The sequence below is a fragment of the Stenella coeruleoalba genome (genome assembly GCF_951394435.1).
Source record: "Stenella coeruleoalba genome assembly, chromosome: 3".
Lineage (NCBI taxonomy): Eukaryota > Metazoa > Chordata > Mammalia > Artiodactyla > Delphinidae > Stenella > Stenella coeruleoalba.
In genome coordinates this window covers 59,163,807-59,176,187 of record NC_137148.1, presented here as the reverse complement: position 1 = coordinate 59,176,187, position 12,381 = coordinate 59,163,807, and the positions used below count along the sequence as shown (strand labels likewise).

The 12,381-nt window shown below is 35.4% G+C and overlaps 1 protein-coding gene across 2 annotated transcripts in view; it reads right to left on the bottom strand.

Annotated features, from left to right (window-relative positions):
* Positions 1 to 12,381, bottom strand: part of POLK (DNA polymerase kappa) — a 62,216-nt gene that overhangs the window by 32,992 nt on the left and 16,843 nt on the right. For both annotated transcript variants that reach the window (XM_079916449.1, XM_079916448.1), the window contains 2 exons: positions 9,461 to 9,624; positions 3,052 to 3,171 (listed from right to left, as the gene is read on the bottom strand). In XM_079916449.1, the coding sequence (XP_079772575.1) occupies positions 3,052 to 3,171; positions 9,461 to 9,616 (276 nt within the window). In that variant the 5' untranslated portion in view covers positions 9,617 to 9,624. The remainder of the gene's footprint in view (positions 1 to 3,051; positions 3,172 to 9,460; positions 9,625 to 12,381) is intronic.

Genomic DNA, 12,381 nt, shown 5'->3' with positions numbered 1-12,381 from the left:
AAAGAGAGAGAGAGAGGGAGAGAGACAGAGAGTCCAGAAACAAATCCAAGCACAATGAAAATTTAGTATATGGAAGTTCCTCATTTCAATTCAGTGGAGAAAGGACTTATGATTAAATAAATGATGTTGGGACAAGCGGATCACCATTTAGGAAAAATAATACCATTTAAGGAAAATATAATACTATTTAAGAAAAATATACTTCATACCTTACATCAAAACAAATTCCAAATGGACTAAAGATTTGAATATAAAAAAACGATAAAAACACTAAAAGAACATACAGGCTTGGTTGTGAGGAATAACTTTCTATGCACAATACTAAAGCCAAGAAAAAAATTTTTAACACTGCTGGATTTGATTACATAAACATTTAAAAATGTATAGGGAAAAATCCCTGCAAAATTAAAAGACAAACAACATATTAGAAAAATCTTTACAAGCGGCAGAGAAAAAAAATTTTTCACGTATAAGATCTATAAAAGAGGAGAAAACAAACTCCTCTAGAAATGTGGGCAAAGAGTATTGCTTTAGACTGCTAGTTGAACCCTGAAATCTACTCTCTCTTCCTTCCATAGTAATAGATTTTTAGCTGACACATGGCCACCCAGCTAGAGAATATATTTTACAGCTTCTCTTGCACTTAGGTGTGGCCGTGAAACTTCAACGTGACCTAAAGCAATGTGCGCAAATTCTTTTTCACTTGTTTAATAGTAAATTACTTTCCTTCGATGATATTTTCCTGGTTCTTTCTTCCTTCCCAGAGGCTGGAATATGGATTGAAGGTAATCCATTTCTGTCAATCCAGGTAAGGATAACACTAGGGGATGATAGAACAAGACAATGTAGAACCTGGGTCTCTAAATTACTATGGTGATCAGAACCACCAGACCAGCTGGGACTACATAGCTGTTATGTGGGAAAGAAATAAACTTATTTGAACCATTATATTTTTGAGTCTCTTGTGCTAGCTACTTAGCCTATATCCTAACAAACAGAATAAAGGAGGATATTCCCACAAGAAGGAAATATTGATGGCTAATTCATTTGTGAAAAGACATTCCTTCTCTGTCATAGTCAAAGGAAGGCAAATTAAAGCAACCATGAAATAATATTTAGACACCGTATCAGCAAAAACTAAAAGACTGATAAAATTGATAAAATCTAGTTTTAAACAAGTATGTGAGGAAACCAGCACTTTTATGTTGAAAATGTAAAATGGTACCATCTTTGGTGAAAATAACAGAACGGGAGAGTACAAAGATACATGAATACAAATGATCATCCCAATGTTGTATATAAAGCAAAAAACTGGAACCAAGGTGGGATGAGGTAAATAAATTATGCACCTCCATACAGTGGACTGCTATGAAGCATTAAAACTGATGATTTGACTGATAAATCATCTTTAGTCATGATAGCAGACCACTTAACACAGAAGATAAAAAACTAGCTTGGGGCTTCCCTGGTGGCACAGTGGTTAAGAATCCGCCTGCCAATGAAGGGGACATGGGTTTGAGCCCTGGTCCAGAAAGATACCACATGCCACGGAGCAACTAAGCCCATGTGCCAAAACTACTGAGCCTGTGCTCTAGAGCCCTTGAGCCACAACTACTGAAGCCCGTGCCCCTGGAGCCTGTGCTCCGCAACAAGAGAGGCCACTGCAATGAGAAGCCTGCGCAGCGCAGCGAGGAGTGGCCCCCGCTCGCCGCAACTAGAGGGGGCCAGCGCACAGCAATGAAGACCCAACGCAGCCAAAAATGAATAAATTAAATTTAAAAAAAACCCCAAAACTAGTCTGTGCTCTAGGAAAGCATATATCAAAAAAGAAAATGACACACTGTAGTTTGATAAAGAAAACAAAATTTATAATCTTTGAACTCTATCATGAAAAGAATTTTGCAGCATAGTAGATTAATATTATAATTTTATTGTTACGTTATAGGTTAAAGTGCTTTGTAAAACTGAATCAGATTTTGATAGAGGGTAAAACTTTTTTTTTAAAATTAATTTATTTTTGGCTGTGTTGGGTCTTCGTTGCTGTGTGCGGGCTTTCTCTAGTTGCAGCGAGTGGGGGCTACTCTTCGCTGCGGTGTGCGGGCTTCCCATTGCAGTGGCTTCTGTTGTTGCAGAGTACAGGCTCTAGTTGCGCGGCCTTCAGTAGTTGTGACACATGGGCTCAGTAGTTATGGCTCGCGGGCTCTAGAGCTCAGGCTCAGTAGTTGTGGCGCACGGGGTTTGTTGCTCTGCGGCATGTGGGATCTTCCTGGACCAGGGCTCGAACCCGTGTCCCCTGCATTAGCAGGCGGATTCTTAACCACTGCGCCACCAGGGAAGTCCCAGAGGGTAAAACTGTCTTTAAAAGTAAACTTTAATGTTACTGCTTTGAGTTCTCAGTCTACCACATGATGCTTTGCAGCTTGGTTCTTCTCAAACTCTTCTACTGAAATAACTTTTAATACCACAGAAACTGAGTATTTACTCCCCAAAGATGCTGAAGAAGCCAAAGGCCCCACATTTTTAGAAGTCTTGTGTTTTATCTTAAAAGTTCACATACATTTGGCACTCTACCATTTACATGACTTCATTTTACTGTAACACAATTATGTTTTAAAGTACTTTCAAATTTAATTGGTTAACATGTTCCCCTAAATCTTTTTTGCAAAATTAGTTTTGCAGAAAACATGCCACATTTATCTTGTGCGCTTTTCTAGCTGCAATGTACATACATAATAAAAAGAACAAAAGCTTTGGATTAAATCCTAGCTTTGCCAACTACCTGTCATACGAAGCTGGGCAAGTCACAACCTAACTAAGGCTCCATTTACTCTTCTGTATAATGCAGGTGACAATGTCTAGGTGTGGGTCTTTATGTAAAAGGGTAGAGCAGTATTTAACAAAGTTGTATGCACATTTGTTAAATTTTATGCTTTACAATGTAATGAACATTTACATTTCACCTTGTTTTCAGTTATGACTTGACCATGATGCATTTTAACTATCAATTATTATTCTACCAGCTTCCACTTTATTTAGCAATTGAATTAATACCTGTAATTGTGCTTTCCTTAGCTGCTGGCTGGTAATTTGAGCTTTTTGTTGCATCATATTTTCAATTCGTTGGTTGACTTGCTTTTCTTTCTTGAGCTCATTTCCATAAAATCTGGACCCCTACATAGGAAAACAAAATATAAGAAGAATGTTTGAAGGAAGCATCACTGCGAACCTGATGGCTAAGAGCACAGACTCTAGAAACAGAATGACTGAATTCAAAACTTACCTCCATTACTTACTAGCTGGGTTACCCTAAAATTAATCTTATTATGTTTTAGGTTTCCTTATCTGTAAAATGAATTTATAGTTATCTAAATCATAGGAATCTTGTGAGGCAGGATGTAGCACAGTACAAACTCTAGAGATGAGTACAGATCTGCACTCAGAAAATAACAAAATAACAATGTGTCCTAGGTGGGATCCTCCGGGCATATCCAAGGCCTTAGTCAGCTGAGTCATCAGTTATCTCCTTCACTTTCACTAAAAAATTATTGTAAAAAATTAACTAACAGAAACCTCAATTAAATAGAGTCAGAGGTCAGAAGGGGGAGCTCTCATGCCCTTTGATGATAGTAGAAAGCAAGACAAAGAAGACTCCTCTTCTTTTCTGGCAAGAACTCAGCCAATAAAAAGTCATGGACTCTGTTTACTATACCCTTGCCAACTTCCTTTTCCCTTATTGGAAAGAGTTTTCCTCTCCAGTTTTGCTGGGGACTTGCATTTGGCTTGCCATGGTTGCAGACCTTGAACTGCAATTTTCCGCTGATCTTGAATAAACATATTTTTTTAGTGGAGAAATAACTGGCAGTCTAGTTGTTTTAGGTAAACAGTACTTTAACAAATTTAATGTTAGCCATTAAATAAAATGTAGAAAATAACTTCTAGAAAATCATCCGTCATTCCATCACTGAACATACTATCTATTTATAAGGTTGATGGACATTTAATTATTTTCACTTTTTGGCTATTACGAAAAGCGCTGCAATGAACAATTGTGTACACATTTTGTGTGGACACATGTTTTCATCTTCCTTGGATATGTACCTAGGAGTGGAATCTCTGCGTTATATGGTAACTCCATGCTAAACCTTCTGAGGAACTACCAGACTGTTTTCCAAAGTGGCAGAACCATTTTACAAACCTACCAGCAACGTATGAAGGTACCAATTTCTCTATATCCTTGCAACATCTGTTACTGTCTATCTTATTTTTAAAATTAATTAATTAATTAATTAACTTATTTATGGCTGCGTTGGGTCTTCGTGTGCGGGCTTTCTCTAGTCGCGGCGAGCAGGAGCTACTCTTTGTTGCGGTGTGCAGGCTTCTCATCGCGGTGGCTTCTCTTGTTGCGGAGTGTGGGCTTCAGTAGTTGTGGCGCACGGGCTTAGTTGCTCCATGGCATGTGGGATCTTCCCAGACCAGGGATGGAACCTGTGTCCCCTATATTTAGGCAGACTCTTAACCACTGTGCCACCAGGAAAGTCCTGTCTTATTTATTACAGCCATTCTAGGCTATAATACTATGAATGGCATCTCATTGTGGTTTTAATTTGCCTTTTTCTAATGACTAATGTTGAATATCTTCTCATGTGCTTATGAGCCATTCTTATATCTTCCTTAGTGAAATGTCTATTTATATCTTTTGCACATTTTTTGATTGGGTTGTCTTCTTATTTTGCAAATATTTTACCCTAGTATGTTGCTTATCTTTGTATTTTTTAATGGTATCTTCTGAAGTACAAACATTTTGAAATTTGATGAGGCCCTATTTGTCAACTTTTTCTTTTACTGACTGTGCTTTCAGTGTTGTATCCAAGAAATGTTTGCCTAAACAAAGATCTCAAAGATTTTCTCCTATCTTCTAAAAGGTTTATTGCTTTAGTTCTTACATTTAAGTCAATTTTGAGTTAATTTTCAGTGTATGGTGTGAGTTAAGGGTCTAATAAGTTCATCTTTTTTGCATGTGGATATCCAGTTGTCCCAGTATCATGTGCTGAACAGACTATCCTTTTGCCTTGGTACAAATATCAATAAACTATAAACATTTCTAGACTCTCAGTTCTGCTCCATTGTTCTATATGTCTAGCCTCATGGCAGTAACACATTGTCTTGATAACTGTAGCTTTATAGTAAGTTTTGAAATAGGAAAGTCAGACCCCCATGCTTGTTCCTTTTTACAATTGTTTTGACTATTTTAGATGTTTCTCATTTCCATATAAATTTTAAAATCTGTTTGTCAATTTCTGCAGAAAAAAAAAAGCCACTGGAATTTTGATGAGGGAAGTACACTGAATCTACAGATCAATTTGGGGAGAACTACCTTCTTAACCGTATGGAATCTTCTCATCCTTGAATAGGCATATGTCTCCATTTTTTAGGTCATTATCTTCCCTCACCAAGTTTTTGTAATTTTCAGGGTACAATTGTTGCACTCCTGAAATTCCTTAAGACTTTCTATGTATTAGATCACGTCATCTGTGAACAGATAGTTTTAGTTCTTTGTTTCCAATCTTGATGCTTTTTATTTCTTTTAGTTGCCTGACAGCACTGGCTAAAATGTTCAGAACTAGGTTGAAAAGAACAGGTGAGATTGGACATCCTTGCCTTGTTCCTGATTTTCGGGCAAAAGTGTTTATAGTCTTTCACCATAAAGTATAATGACAACTATAGGGTTATTTTTTTTGGATTTTTTTTGTTTTTTAATTTTTATTGGGGTGTATATGTTTTTATAGATGTCCTTTTTAGGTTGCAGAAGTTCCCTTCTATTTCAAATTTATTAAGAGTTTTTAGCATGAATGGGTATAGGATTTTGGCAGGTATGATTTTTCTGCATCTATTGACATGACCATGTGTTTTTTGTCCTTAATTCTATTAACATGGTATAGTACATTAATTGATTTTTGGAGGCTAAACCAACCTTGCATTCTTAGGATAAATCCCATTTGGTCATGCTACATAATCTTAATATTTTGTTGGATCCAGTTTGCTAATATTTTGTTGAGGACTTCTACATTTATAAAGATCTATTATCTTCTGCTTGTCTGACTTTAGTATTAAGGGGATACAGGCCTCATAGAAAGAGCTGGGAAGTGTTCCATCCTTCTTTATTTTTTGGAAGAACTTGTGGAGTATTGGTATTATTTCTCTTTTAAATGTCAAATAAAATTCACCAGTGAATACCCAGGAAAAAACCATAATTCAAAAAGACACATGCACCCCAATGTTCATTGCAGCACTATTTACAATAGCCAGGTCATGGAAGCCACCTAAATGCCCACTGACAGATGAATGGATAAAGAAGATGTGGTACATATATACAATGGAATATTACTCAGCCATAAAAAGGAACAAAATTGGGTCATTTGTTGAGACGTGGATGATCTAGAGACTGTCATACAGAGTGAGGTAAGTCAGAAAGGGAAAAACATATATTGTATATTAATGCATGTATGTGGAACCTAGAAAAATGGTACCGATGAACTGGTATGCAGGGCAGAAATTGAGACACAGATGTAGAGAACAAACGTATAGACAACAAGCGGGGAAAGCGGCAGGGTGGTGGTGGTGGTGTGATGAACTGGGTGATTGGGATTGACAGGTATACACTGATGTGTACAAAATGGATGACTAATAAGAACCTGCTGTATAAAAAAAAAAAAAAAAATCACCAGTGAAGACATCTTGACCTGATCTCTTTTTTTCCTTTCGGAGGGGGAAGATTTTTAATTACTAATTTAATTTCTTTCCTTTTTATAGGTCTATTTAGATTTTCTGTATCTTCTCAAGTCAGTTTTGGAAAATTGTGAATGTCTAGAAATTTATCCAATTTATTGGGATTTGTTTTAAAATACTCTAATTTCCACCTCCAAAATTCAGTAGGGAGAAGTAAGTGAGAAAGATGAAACAATATTTGTAAAAATGTTGATAATTATTGATGCTGGGTGATGATTACCTGGGATTCACTATACTATTCTAATTTTGGGTATGTTTAAAATTTTCTGATTAAAGTTTTTAAAAGGTAAATTGCTATGGAGTGGCAAGAATTAGAAAATTTCAATTTAAGAAAGATATTTCAGATAAACTCACCCCTCCTCCCTACTAGAGGAATATATATTATATAAAGCATACAAATATATTAATATATAAAATACATAAGTATCTATTCTATGATTGCTACATATTAATATCATACAAAATTTACATGGAAGAGCAAAGATTCAAGAATGCCTAAGATACTCTTGTAAAAGAACAAAGGCCAAAAAAAGAGAACTTGTTCCAACAGATATCAAGACTTTAAAGTATTGTATTTAAGATCATGTTGTACAGTGCAAGAACAGACAAATAATCTATTAGAACAGTAGAAAGCACTGCAGATCAGTAGGAAAGGATGGACTATTTAGTAAATGGTACTGAGACATGAGGAAGAAAGAGGGAATATCTGATAGGGTCATCTAAGATAACTTAAATATTCTATTTCTTAACTTGAAAACTAGGATCATAGGTTTTACTCTTTGTCTTTTAAAAAATTGTTATGATGAAAATTTCAAAGGAGTCTGAAACAGAAAAATATAGAGGTTGCTATAATAAATATATAAAACTATCACTGAGATTTAACAACTGTTAACATTTTGCTTAATTTCCTTCAATGATTTTTTTAAGTGAACTGTTTTAAAGTAAATTATAGATATAATGACATTTAGCTATTCTATAGAGTATTTTAGCATGCATCTTTAAAAATAAGGCCATTTTCCATAGTAATATGTAATCATAATAACATTTCATAACTAACAAAATTAACAATAATTCCTTAATATTATCTAGTATCCTCCCTATATTCAAATTCCTCTAAATGTTCCAAATGTATTTGTTCCAACCAGGATCCAATCCATATGTTATATGGATTCCTTATTTCATCTCTTATGTTATTTCATCTCTTATGTTATTTCATCTCTTATGAATCCATATGTTATATGGATTCCTTATTTCATCTCTTAATTATCTTTTATTGATACTTTTAAAATTGTATCTACATTTTATATGCTTAAAAAATTATTTTTCCCTCAACTCTTTATTTTAGAATTTCCAAATATTTAAGAGTTGAAAGAAAGAATAGTACAAGGAACACCTATATGTCCTCACCTAGACTGACCAATTGTTGATATCCTGCTACATTCGGTTTCTCTCCCAAATCTTATGTGTGCTTGTGTGCGCACACACACACATACACACACACTCACTCTCTCTTTCTCCCTCCACCCTCTTTTTTTGGCTAAACCATTTGAGAGTAAGTTGGTGCAGTTATCAGCATGCATTTGCTAAGAATAAGGATATTCTCTTAAATTTTACACCTTTCTGCATGGATATTTCATAATACATAAATGAAACCCCCCAAATGGTAGAAAAAACCCATTAAAGAACACTTTTATGATCTTGGAGAAAGTCATATGTAGTTAACTAATTCAAGTACGTAAAAAGAAGCAAACGAAAAACTACTGCACAGGACTAAACTACCATGAGCAAAGTCAAAAGGTAAACAATAATCCAATGGAAAATTGTGCAAAGGGTTAGAAGAGACAGTGTGTAAAAAATACACATATAAGTGGCTTTTAAACATATGAAAAAGATGTACAATCTCACTTTTCATAAGAGAAATATAAATTAATGTGACCCTATGTTACCATAGACTGGCAAATCCAGAAGTATAGTAACACACTACGTTGGTATGGTTGCAGCATGGTAAAACATACTCTCACATATTGGCAGTGGAAATGTAAATTGATACAACTACTATGGAGGGCAATTGCACAATTAATTAAAAACTGCACATGCATATATCCTTTCATGCTATATGTATTTGGTGGAATAATTCCACTTCTGGGAATCTCTCCTATAGTTATATTTGCACATATGTAAAGTTATGAAATACAAGCTTATTCACTATAGTATTGTTTGTAAAAATGGAAGACTAGAAATGACATTATATTCCATCCATAAAGATTCTGACTAGTTCAATAAAGTATAGTACATCCACATACGCAGGCATAAAAAAGAATGAAGATCTCTAGTTTCTTATACAGAAAGACTTCAAAGATATATTAACTGAAATAAAAACAAAAAACCCACAATTGTACTATTCTCCTATTGGGGTGAAAAAAAATGGGTGAAAAAAGAAGATATATGTTATTTTGCTTTAACATGCATACTATGTGCATGTGAAGTAGAAAACTGGATGGCAAAAGCAACAGAAGAGAAGGGAAATTATTCTATATGCGTTGTAGCTTAATAATTTTATATATTAAAATATTTAAAATTATAATTAAAAGGATATTTAAAATACTAATTTTCTTTTAAACAGAAAGTTAAAAAGTTACTAAATTAAAGATATTGAAAGAAAAAAGAAACATACCTTTGTGGCTTCCATTATAATTTTGTTAATTTTCTCTTTATCTAATCCTTCCATTCCGGCTTTATTATCATTAAGTCCCACCCTTAGCAGAAGATCATCTTTGTAATTGTCATTCTTCTCCTTTGTGCTGTCATTCTTCTCCTCTGTGCTATCCATGGTGTAAACTTAAAGTAAAAAAAAAAAGTTAAAGTTAAAATGGCTTTTTTGGGAGAGGGGTGGACATTTAAAAGTTAAAATGATATAGAAATCAGCAAAATAAAAATGACAGTTAAGATTTTTTGGCTATGGAGAAATAATTATTACTCAGATTTTAAAATTATTATCCCAAGATTACCATACTCTTGGAGGGAAGAAAGGAATCAACATTTCCTGCCAACCTATGCTAGCCACTATGCTTGGTGCTTTACACTTGAATTTTACACAGCAGCCCTGAAAGGTAGATATTATTATTATTATTTTTATTTTTTATTTTTTGCAGTACGCGGGCCTCTCACTGTTGTGGCCTCTCCCGTTGCGGAGCACAGGCTCCGGAAGCGCAGGCCCAGCGGCCATGGCTCACGGGCCCAGCTGCTCTTCAGCATGTGAGATCTTGCCGGACCGGGGCACAAACCCGGGTCCCCTGCATCAGCAGGCGGACTCTCAGCCACTGCGCCACCAGGGAAGCCCAAAGCTAGATATTATTATTCCCAATATAAAGAGAAAAGAAACCTAAGTTTTAGAACATGCCTAGCGACACAAATTTGATAATAAGTGACAACATCTGTGTCCGACAGTTCATGTTTTTCCCATATTAATACACTGTATAAGAAATAAATACAAAATAACAGTTTCCATGCCTAACATTAAGATCAAAAACATTTATTACTTACTGTTTGCAGAGTTCTATTCTTAAATCAGTGAAAAAATATAGGAAGAAATATCTATCTACTTCCAGGAAATCATTACATTTTACAATGTTATGTCACTTCTAAGGTTAATTTCAAATAATAATTCTTTAGTGTCTTTATATAATTCTTTATAATTTACCTTCACATACATTCACTTTTAAAAACAATTATTACAACCATGCAAAGTAGACTTGCTCATTCTCATGTTAGGGAGAAAGAAATTTGAATTTCAGGAAGGTTAAATGAATTGCCCACCACAATGGGTAATTATGATAATAATTGATAATAAGCAATTATGATAATTATCTGATAATATGCAAAAGAACTAGGATTTCAATCCAAGTCTTCTTACTCCAAGTCTAAAGCAGCTACCATGACATCACAGCTACCTCCAATTTGGGCTTCACTTATACTACAAATAAATGGCCAGGTGAATATCTGCCATGAATCTACAACAAATTATGGCAGTGATTTCTCATTTGCATGATTTACAGAGGGTTCACTTATTCTACTCTGCCTTGAGGACCTTCCCTCCCCACCGCTCCCCTCCTCTTCCCTTCCCTTCTTTTCTTTTCTTTCTATTTAACATCCATCACCATATATAGTTGGTTTTTTTTTCGTGTGATGAGAACTTTTAAGATCTACACTCTTAGCAACTTTCAAGTATACAATACAGTATTAACTATAGTCACCAAGCTGTACATCTCCATGATTTATTTTATAATTGAAAGTTTATACCTTTTGATTCCCTTTACCTATTTCCCCCATCCCCCTACCCCTCACCCCTCCCATCCACACCCCATCCCTGCCACTGGCAACCACCAATCTGTTCTCTGTGAGTTGTTTTTTGTTTTTGTTTTTAGATTCCACATATAAGTGAGGTCATACGGTATCTGAATTTCTCTGACTTATTTCACTTAGCATAATGACCTCAAGAGGACCTTTTCTTGATAGCTGCTTCCATTTTTGACACCAGCAAAGAATAAAATAAATTATGGAAGGAAATTTGAATACTGTGATTATTAGTGACAGTTCCATTAGAACAAAAAAAGTGTATAACACAGTAGTTCTCAAACTTTGTGACACATTAGAGGGATGTCTGGAGGGACCTTAAAACTCCAGATGGCCAGGTTGTATCCCATACCAAATAAATCAGAAATTCTGGGAGTAGGAGCCAGATACCAGTATTTTTAAGAGATGCCCAGATAATTCCAGTGTGTCCTAAAGTACTGGAACCACTAGTGATGTTGTTTCTAGGTACCTAAGGGAATATAGGTTGATTTTCTGTTCTTATCATTTGAATTTTTTTCTCTTCAGCTTTCACATTCAGCCTAATATTATCCTGTATTTTGCCTTATGCTTTAGTAATCCAATAATTTATCATTTTCTAGTAAAACAGGTGAATGTAATTCATTCATAATTTCCCCAAACCAACACTACTGAAGAGGGAAGAGGCTAAATACAGACATCCTACATTTAAGCTGCCTTGTCCTTTAAATGTTAAAATGTATGAAAGGAAAAGAAACAATTATTGAATGCCTACTACTTCACATATAGTATGTTACTTAGCCCCAAAACTCTGAGAATTGGTTTTGGTCCTTAATTGGCGAGAAGAACTGGGCTACCAGCAATACTGGCGCCAGGTAAAGTTGTGAGATAGGTAAAGTTAGTTTTCATTACCTTGCTGCCTTTTTTTTTTTTTGGCCGCACTGAGTGGCTTGTGGGGATATTAGTTCCCCGACCAGGGATCAAACCTGGGCCCTTGGCAGTGAGAGCCCGGAGCCCTAACCACTGAACCGCCAGGAAATTGCCACCTTGCTGCCTTGTTGATGCCCCATCACCAGGTAACATATATCCAGTTTCATGGGCACAGACTTACTATCATCTACATGCTAATGACTTGCAAGTTTACAGCTCTAGTCCAAATGCCTGCCTGACATCTCAAATTTAGCAAGTCTGAAATTGACCTTCTCATCTGCCTCCATCCCCCAAACCAGCTCTAATTTCAGCCTTCCTCATCTCAGTTGAGGGCAA